Source organism: Oryza sativa, chromosome 7 (assembly GCF_034140825.1).
Source record: "Oryza sativa Japonica Group chromosome 7, ASM3414082v1".
Taxonomy (NCBI): domain Eukaryota; kingdom Viridiplantae; phylum Streptophyta; class Magnoliopsida; order Poales; family Poaceae; genus Oryza; species Oryza sativa.
Window position 1 is genome coordinate 21,183,979 of NC_089041.1, and position 10,021 is coordinate 21,193,999.

The 10,021-nt window shown below is 41.1% G+C and overlaps 1 protein-coding gene and 1 long non-coding RNA gene across 3 annotated transcripts; one reads left to right on the forward strand and one right to left on the reverse strand.

Annotated features, from left to right (window-relative positions):
• Positions 1-2,349: 2,349 nt before the first annotated feature.
• LOC4343468 (cysteine-rich receptor-like protein kinase 19) lies at positions 2,350-6,066 on the forward strand. 2 transcript variants are annotated; one of them, XM_015789959.2, is made up of 7 exons: positions 2,350-3,160; positions 3,717-3,818; positions 3,953-4,134; positions 4,426-4,639; positions 4,725-4,962; positions 5,214-5,367; positions 5,499-6,066. In XM_015789959.2, exons 1-7 carry the CDS (start codon positions 2,350-2,352, stop codon positions 5,772-5,774), a joined length of 1,977 nt encoding a protein of 658 aa, XP_015645445.1. In that variant the 3' UTR covers positions 5,775-6,066. The 2 variants fall into 2 exon arrangements, with proteins under 2 accessions (XP_015645445.1, XP_015645446.1); XM_015789960.2 differs by having other exon boundaries at positions 5,214-5,418; positions 5,499-5,637.
• LOC4343467 (uncharacterized) lies at positions 2,735-6,559 on the reverse strand. The gene is made up of 2 exons (XR_001547324.3): positions 6,327-6,559; positions 2,735-3,300 (listed from the first exon to the last, which is right to left on the reverse strand). It is a non-coding gene; the product is annotated as an uncharacterized lncRNA (long non-coding RNA).
• Positions 6,560-10,021: the final 3,462 nt, after the last annotated feature.

Below are 10,021 nucleotides of genomic sequence, written 5' to 3' on the forward strand. Positions count from 1 at the left end.
TTATCCAACTGTTGCTAGCAAGAATGTAAAATATCTGCATAACGCCAATTAAACGCTTTCAAGGTGCATTTCTTGTCCATCAAAATTGCTTTATTAAGCCACGTTCCTTTCTCTGCCACTCGGACGAGAATTAAGTGCACACGTAAAACAAAAAAGAATATTAATGCTTGAGTAGTTGAGCTATAATTATTATAAAATTATAAATATAGATTTATTTGATATTTTAAAACAACTTTCATATTAAAAGTTTTTCACTAAACACGTCGTTTAACCGTTTAAAAAATACGCTAACGAAAATCAAGATAAAATCAGTATCGTTGTGAGTATTTTCTTTCGGTCATGTCCAGATGGACAATTGTGAAAGTCTTGTTTGTGATCATAAACACAGCTTTCAATTCGGCCTTCGTCGAGAGGTGAAAATTTCCCCATAAACTTTCACAGAGAAGTCATGCAAGCTGGTCTCAGTTTCTACCGGAGTGTAAAAAATTCCTGCGGTCCAATGGTTGCTAGGACTTCACTGCGTTCGCATCTAGAGATCGAGGTGTAAATTTCACGTGAACTTCAAAAGGAAAATCATACAAATCAGTCTCGTTTCTTTTGGAGAGCTAAAAGAAAATTCTTACATTTCAATGGTAGAGATTTCAGGACTTCGTCGAAAAGAAAATTTCGCATAAACTCCGAAAAGAAAATCATATAATGTCTTGTTCCGGTTGGAATTAAAAATTTTCGTGTACTCCAGTGTTAGAGCTTTCAGCCTTCGTCGACCGGTGAAAAATTCACATAAACTTACAAAAGAACTCTCATAAAATTTCCTATGTTCCAATGGTAATGTTCAGTCGTGGCTACAGCTTCTCCTGAAGCAAAGACCGGATGCTTTTTCATTATTAAAAGAAAAAATGAAAAGGGGTACTATTCAGTCAAGTCTTGTGCATCTCCATCTGTGAAGAAGAGAGGAACGAATCAACGAATCATCGATCGGGCCAACACACCACTTATGTCTCTTCTGCGTTAGCGACGTGCATTACAATTTCGCACGGTCTCTCACTGTTGGCAAGCTACTTCTACTACCACCGTTTCCTACTCCACTTTTACTCAACCGGTGAGAATATCTTGACAGATTAACGCGTGGCAAAGTCGTCGGATCTGAAAAGAAAAAAAAAACCCAATGTCCGTAGCCCGGCAGTTTTACAGCTTAAAATTTTCAGTTCCGTCAGAAGGTGACAATATCACTGTTAGCATCAACGTCTGTGTCATCTGAATATTACGATTTTTGAGCTGAATTTTGCAGCATATTAATTACCACAATAAGCATTTCTAGGATTTAAAATTTATATTACAGTATAAATATTTTTAAGATATTGATTTCAATGCAAGGAAATTTTAACCAATCATATACCTAAAAGGGATTCTGAGCAATTTAAAATCAAAATTTGACCAATAATATTACTGAATAGGAATCTTTTTTCTCACCTCTAATCTTTTCTGGATAACCTAAAAATGCTTATATTTTTGGGAACTTTGTGAGTAAAATTTTTCAGTTCCGTCTGAAGGTGACATCACTGTTATAGCATCAATGTCAGTGTCATCTGAATATTAGGATATCTGAACTGCACGCAGCAAGTGCCTGAGGTGCATGTTTGTCATATGGAAGCCCAAGTGGAGCATTGTACATAGTACTTTAGTAGTACCTGTGAGCAACGTTGAATTAAAGCATAAGTTGGCAGAATTCTTTCTGAAAGCGATCAAGCAGGCCGTGCGAAATTGTTTAACGATTTCATAGAATTTGGGTGAAGTTTAAGATTATGAGGAACCGGACAGGTGGCTGCAGATTTTTAAACAGATGAAATTTCAGCCAAGAAAGAAAGTCCAATAGAAGAAAGGTAGGCGGTAGAAGTACTGTGAACAGTCAAGAATTTCTGTCCCGCTGCAGAATCAGTTCAAACATTTTGCACATTCACATTGGCAATGCCAATTATTGCGCATACAAGCAAAAGAAAAATGAGAGATACTCCGTTACAAGGAAATTCAAAAACATAATACAACAAATCAATGCCTCAAGAGCAGAGATGATTCGGACAAAAACCAACCAAAAGAGAACCCAGTAGACAAATTTAGTATTCTCTGAAATTTCACCACACTTTCCAATCTCGTTTAGTTTGGACTAGTCCACTTAAATTACTCAAAGTCCAAGCTAGAGCCGAAGTCACTTTCGTTCTACTGAAACTAAAAACTTTGTCCTGACAAAACGAGACACCAACCAAACAGTACTTAAGAATATGCACTCATCCAAGCCATGTTCCATACGCATCACAATTCCACAAGCTCCCTGCAGAAGAAAAAGCCTCAAACATGCAGATGCTGATCGTTTCCCTCCTAATGCTTCTCCTCTCTACCCCGAATCTGTTGGTAGCTAAACAGCTTCCCTTCTGCAGCAACGCGAACACCATCACACACATGCCAGAGGGCACCTACAAGACCAACCTGCTCCAGCTCGCCAAAAACCTGATCACCAATGTCAACCAGACGCAGCTGCACTCTGCCAACGGCACAGCCGGGGCGGCCGGTCCTGACACAGTATACGGCGCCGTGCTCTGCCGGGGGGACTCCTCCGCCGAGAGCTGCGCTACCCGCCTCCAGAGAGTGCTTGACACGGCCAGCATCAATGGAACTAGTGGCGATGACTCTGGCTACTTTCAGAACCAGAAGAATGTCACCTTGTACGACCATGATTTCCAGGCCCTGCTAAGCTTCTCCGACAAGGATTTCATCTCCAGCTTCAGCAACGCGCCGGAGTGCACTGTGAGCGCTTACCTGAACCCTCCGCCGGATGCTGATCGCGCGCAGTTCAGCCAGCTTTTCTCTGAGCTCATGGAGAAGATCGCTGCAGCCGTGGTGAGTAGACGGCCGGTCAACTACTTGACGGGCAGGGGGTGGTTCGACCTCAAGAGCCAGACGGTGTATGCGCTGGCGCAGTGCACGGACGGCATGCCGCCGGAGAATTGCCGGAGTTGCCTGGACGGCATCATCGACGAAGGGAAGAAGATGGTCGGCGGTGGCCTGACGGGTGGCGCGGTGCTCGGGATGCGATGCAGCCTGTGGTACCAGACGGATGTCAAGTTCTTCGCCGGCGACCCAGAGGTGTCGCTGCACATGCCTACACGTACGTCCCACCTTCACCTTTAATAAATTGTGCCTTGTTGATTTGGTTCAACCAGTCTTTCGTCTTCACTTAGTCTTCAGTCTTCATTGCCTGATTACTACTCAGCAGGGACATTCTTTCATCTTGAGATGCCCTTATCTCTGTGAAAACAAATCAAACGATGAGATTAGTTCAGCATTCAAGCATGATTTTCATTACCCCATCAACAAAAATCTGCATGCTTTTTTGAGAGAGATTTGATAATTTAACATAAATGGGTTTCGATTATCTGACATCTTGGCCCACTTTCATTCACTCAGATGATCCTACATGTCATCCTCACAAGTGTCAATTAAAGCAACTGTGTAACGAAAAAAATGTCAAATTATCAAATTTCTCCTTTTTTTTGGAAGGGTTTAAGTTGGGATGCACAATTATTCCCGTGTGAAAATCAACCAAAAACGATTTCAAAACCAAAGAAACTGTTCACCTTCCCCTGTTTAATATTTACCTTCAAAGTGTCGTGTGGCCTTCCTATTGTTTCCACTAGTCATAACTCATATCAATGGATGTGCAGCAAGCAAGTTTTGGATCTGGGTTGTAATTGGATCGTTCTCCCTCATGGTATCTATTTCATGGTTGCTTGTTCATATTTGGATCAAACGAGAGAGAAAAAGAGGTAAATAACTAAATATTAGTCTCACAACATTCTCCTTTGCGTAAGGATATATGCATCTGATTCAATTATATAGCTGCCCGCTAAGAGCCTATATGAGTGACAAGAATAGACTGCTTCACTATTTTCTTTTTCAGAACAAGCAAGATTTGAACTACGATTGCTGTCGATGGCAGTACAGAATGTAATAAATCTTTGGAGGATTGAAGAAGGGAACTCAGGGTTTTCATTGTATGATTTCTCTCAGATAAAAGAAGCTACACAAAACTTCTCAAGGGAAAACAAACTTGGGCAAGGTGGTTTTGGAGCTGTTTATAAGGTAAATTATATACTTGGCTACTTGCATTGATATTCAACTTATTTATTTTTATCTGTATATTTTAAATGATTTTTAGTTTTTAATCAGATTATTTCTGCTATAGTTCCATTTTCCTTTTTCAAAAAACATTAGTGTATGCAAGATCCATACTTACCCAATGTCACAAGATAATGTGGCACTCAACATTGTAATTGTACCAATGTCAGTTTTTCAAAATAAAAAAAAAACAGAAACAATATCCTCCACTGAATATATGATTCTAGTAGCAATTGTAATGTTCTTTATTTTCAGGGCTTGTTGCCGGGTGGTCTTGAAGTAGCAGTCAAAAGACTTTCAGCATGTTCTGTACAAGGTTTATTGGAGTTCAAAAATGAAATTCAGCTGATAGCAAAGCTTCAACACAAAAATCTTGTCAAGTTACTCGGCTGTTGTATTGAGGGAGAGCATGAAAAGATGCTCGTCTACGAATACTTGCAAAACAGAAGCTTGGACGTCTTCATATTTGGTATGCCTCCATATTTCTACATACTAAAATTTGAAGTTAATATTATTTTGAGAATTTTTCAATAACCTCAATTCATATTCTGTAGACTTTGTGAAAGGAGCACAATTAACCTGGTCAAAGCGTCTACGCATAATTGATGGGATAGCTCAAGGGATTCTATATCTTCACAATCATTCACGAGTATGTGTTGTTCATAGGGATTTAAAAGCAAGCAATATTCTCTTGGACAGTGACATGACTCCAAAAATTTCGGATTTTGGGATGGCCAGAATATTTGGTTCAAATATGATTGAATCAAACACCACCAGAATAGTAGGCACACAGTAAGTACAAATATGCATCTGAAACTATCAGTATAAATGAACATGCATAGTTTTATATGTTCTAATAAGAAAATTGCATAGAGCAGTCCATTTTGTGTCTACTTATTAGTTACTACAATTCCTCATATTATTAAAAACAACTCGAGATTTTCTGCTGGAAAAGCATATAAGTTAATTATGAAATTGTATATAAAAATTTCTATACTTCATGTATCTTGGTAATGTATAACAATTCTACTACTGTAATTCAGTGGTTACATATCTCCCGAATATGCTTTCGATGGGGTTTGCTCGATCAAGTCAGACGTCTTCAGTTTCGGCGTCTTGGTCTTGGAAATCATAAGTGGAAAGAGGACTGCTGGTTTCTATCCCTATGATGGCAAACTTTGCAATCTCATTTCATACGTGAGTAAAATGTACTCCAGATAATCTTTATGAAACAAACAGTGGGACCAGGTTGGTCCAGATATACTCTATATTGCAAACCATTATTTTTTCTTTTTTGTTGACAGAAATACGCCTTTGTCTTTTAACAGGCTTGGCAACTCTGGAGATCTGGACAGGGGCATGAGCTGGTCTGTTGCCGTATAGGAAACAACCATAAAGTGATACAAAGGTGCATTCAGGTGGCACTATTATGTGTTCAAGAGAGGGCAGATGATAGGCCTTCTATCGATCAGGTGGTCACGATGCTAAACAGCGAGGAAATGACATTGCCCAAACCAAACCAACCAGCTTACTTCTATGTCCGATCCAGTGGCTCAGATGATTCATCATGCAATAACAGTATAAGTATCACATTGGCAAGGTAGAGTAGTGGATTCCCATCATAGCCATTCAATAGAATGATCCAAAAACTACGGATCGACAATGTCATTTGTGGGTGCAAGCGACGGTCCAATGCAGTTGCTTCTCTGTTATCCGATTTATTTGTCTTTGTTTAGGCGTTTAACCCAAATGTGTTTCAGATCTTTTTTTCTGTTTCATAATGTAGATTAGTGTGATTTTGTACTGCTATATATGATGTTCTCTTTTCAAATTGTCTGTAGACAAACTGTAAGACAGTGGACAGTAATCAGCATAAACATGGACGGTAGAGTATCAGGCAGAGCTGCAATTTTCAAATCTAAGTACGAGCTGTCAGCCACCGATTAACATCAATCCCTAATTTCTTCAGCATTTAACAACAAAACATCTTTAGCTTTCCAATCAGGTTCCACAATTTTATGATCGGAAAATAGGAGGAGCTTTCAAGTTTCAACCAAAAATGGTGGGGAAATTAGACTTAAAATGCTGGGAAACCCAATGCTCGAATCCCTAAACTTTAACCTCGCAAAATAGACGAAATTTTCGAATAATCTCACCTCAGATCTGAAGGCATTTCAGCCCCCGGGTCCCCGGTGCACGCCCGTACTCGGAGAGCGACGGCCGGCCTCCCTCGCCGACGGCGACGTTGGACGACGGGTGGCGGCGCGGCCACGATTCGCCGCGCAGGGGAGGAGAGGATTCGCCGCGTGGCGGCTAGGTCGCGCTCGCGCCGCCCTTGGGAGTGGTTGGGCTGGGCCGCGCCGCCGTGTGCTCTGGTGGGCCGTTTGGTGGGCTCGCCGCTCGTGTAAACTGGCCAGCCCAATCTTTGAAGATTTGAAGGTGATTTGTTTTTTTTTTCACGAACCCGTAAAATGATTACGTCAATATATATTAGAAAAAATACAGAGTTTTAAGTTACACGGCGCAACTAGCCAGAAGGCCATTGAAGGTGATTTGCACATATTCCTAATCTCAAATTTCCATTCTCTGTTTCGGTCTAAATTTCAGATTCTATGCTCATATTCCCCATGAGTTTGTTAAAAGAATTCTTTTTGAATTTTTATATTTCAGAATTTCAGAACGAGGAGGATTTTGGATGGCAACATGAGCATGGCATCAGCTGGAGGTGCAGCTCGTGTAATTACATTACACATTCCGTAAGTTCATGATCCAGACCCAAATATAGAGCTGTCAGATTTCAACGATTTTATTCGAGTCTAGGATGACAGGACAGGCAATCCTGCATTAATTCCTCTTCGTCTCAGGAAACAAACACCAAATTGACCAAGCTTAGCTCCGGAGAAAAAATCTGCATATAAATCCAGCAGGATAGGTTAGCAATCATAGAAATTTTGCAGTCCTTGTCTGCTAGCATGTCAGTATCCAAAGGATGAAAGGAGAGGTTTGTCTGATTAACGAGTTTGACTTGGAATTCAGGCAACTTTCAACCAATCATGCCAAGGATGCAAACTTCTCATTCTGGCATTCTGCAATACAGCATGCGTGGATTACGAACAGATCTTGGTTTGTTTGCACGTTGGACTCAAGAGCTAATCTAACCGTGGGTCTTTTTTTAAGTACATGTTTTATTTTTTTTTGGAAGGAAGGCAAAAGCTTTGCCTTGTATATATTAATAGAGCAGGAGAAAATTATACAGAGGTATATACAGGGTTAGCCAAAGAAAAACGAATAGCGCACAAAAGGGGAATTAAGAAATTAAGTGATATCTCCCAAAATTCTAAGCTCTTGTAGGGTTGTTGCCCCTGCTTTGACTCATGCTCTTCCTTCCTCCTTGATCTTTGCTAGAATTGAGGATGGTGGTGACGCAGAGTTTCGGAAAATTCTTGCATTGCGTTCGCACCAGATTTCCCATAAGATTAGAATAATCAAAGTCCTAAGAGGCTTGCGGGGGGGTGTTTGGAGACTCCGCTACGAGAGTTCACCGCTGCTCAATCGAGTGACAAGTTTCCCAACTGCCCATCTGAAGGTCAGTGCCTGTCCATCTCTAGATTTCTGCCCATATTCTCTTTGTTAGTCCTCATTTGGCCAGGAGGTGTAGGGCCGATTCATCCACCGTGTAGCAGAGTGGGCAGATCTTTTGGTTTTGCCATCCTCTTTTCTCCAGTATGTCTGTTGTCCATACCCTGTTTTGAGTGACCAACCAGGAGAAGAATTTGCACTTTGGCGGCGCCCATCCAGATTGATTGGTTGAAGACGGATCGCGCAGCCCAAGGAACTGGAGTCTATAAGCCGATTTTGCAGAGTATTGCCCGTCTGTTGTGAGGTTCCATCGAATGTTGTCTTGATTTTCGTTTAGTGGCCTCATGTCTCTAATCATTTTCCAGAGGCGGACATACTGTTGGAGGTGGCTCGCCTCCGTGATATGAGAGATTTCGATGTCTCGGATCCAGTTGTTTTCTATTATGGCATCGTTTACTGATCTGTTCTTCCTTCCAGAGGCCATGAAAATATCCGGGGCGATCTGTTGCGGAGTTTGATCCTCCGGCCATTTCGAGCTCCAAAATCGTGCAGTCTTGCCATTGCCCACCGTTATTGTTGTTGCGGCCACGAAGAGGTCTCTATCTAGCTGGTTGCACGGCAATGCGGTCCCTACCCAAGGTTTTTCTGGCGCCACCCATTCATTCCAAAACCATCTGAGCCGTAGTGCTGATGCGAATTGTTGCAGATCCATGACTCCAAGGCCACCCAGGTCTTTGGGCCTGCAGATTCTTTTCCAGTTTACTTTGCATTTTCCGCCAGAGATATTTTCGCCCCCCGCCCATGCGACCTTACTTGAACAGGATCTGTTCTATAGGCTCGTACCGTTGCATCCTTTACCAGTACATGTTTTAAATGCCAGATGCTGCGAAGGTTCAAGCTGGTAACTGGTATATGTAACTTTCATCCTTAACAAGGTACTGTATTTTTTTATGTAAATCTTGGTATCTCCACATACTATATATTTTAAAATTTTAACATATACATATAGTTTCTCAAGAAATTTAAAATTAGGAAACGGCTTTGACGATGACTGGGTGTGGCGGCATCAACTTATATCCCCCTCATCTCATGCTTGCTTGCCGGTGAGGGGTGTTGGCGTCTTTACGATAGGTGAGTGCCACAAGGTGGTGGTGATGGTTGGACTTGTGTAGGGAAGCACGAAGGCAGCCCTCCTACACCGCAGCCTCCTGCTTGTGTTTACTGGTTGGTGTTATGGCGCTGGTCGATGGTTGTGCACCAAAGGTGCTCGCAGGGTGGGGGCTTCTGGTAGTTAAGTGGTCGGACTAGGCTTTCACCAGGTTACCCTTTAGCACGTACGAAGCAACGATGAAATTGTAAATGAGATGGTATGTGTAAGTGAGTCCATCCGTCAGACGAGCTGGACTGCGCGGTTCTGGATGGTGGGCTGTTACAAATCCTTAGGTGAAAACCACACCCTTGTTTCCCAAGTTGCGCAACAACAACACCATCAGCGTCGCAACCTCTCAAGAGAGGATGTTTGGAGGTCAATTTCTGGCCAAACTCTTATCTAGACGGTGTTCTCTTGTGGCGATGTCCTAGTCATCACAAATTGGCCACGTTGGTAGGCCTTGTGGAGAGTGGATCCACTTTTCTCTCTCACACTCTCCCTTTTCAATCTAAAGATGTGGATGGAGTTGACTGCGTGGATATCGTGCTCTTATTTATTTATAGTAGTGGGTGTTTATGTTGTGGGCGTCTGATGTGCCTTTTTTATTTTTCTAATTGTAGCATTACAAGGCTATAGCTTTATAATTTTTTTTCTACTATATTAATATGAAAGCTCGTATTCTCATATAAATGAAACATAAAATTTGTCAAATGTTAATTACGTAAGTTGTACTCTCTTCGTTTCATATTATAAGTAGTTTGACTCTTTTTGTCAAATTTTGTTATATTATAAGTTGTTTGACTTTTTTTTGTCAAATTTCGTTAAGGTTAACCAAGTTTATAAAAAAATTTAGCAACATCTAAAATATCAAATTAGTTTTATTAAATCTAACATTGAACATATTCTGATAATATTTTTTTTAAAATACTACTATATTTTTCTATACACTAGATAAGAAGTTTAACTTAGTAAAAAGATCAAACTACTTACGATATGAATGGAGGGAGTACTAAATACTGTAGCAACCTGCATGTCAGGCAGGCAGAACTTTGATAGTTAGTACTAGATCGTTTTTCCTTCAGAATTATCCCATATGAAGACTTGGCATCGTCAAGTTGTAGT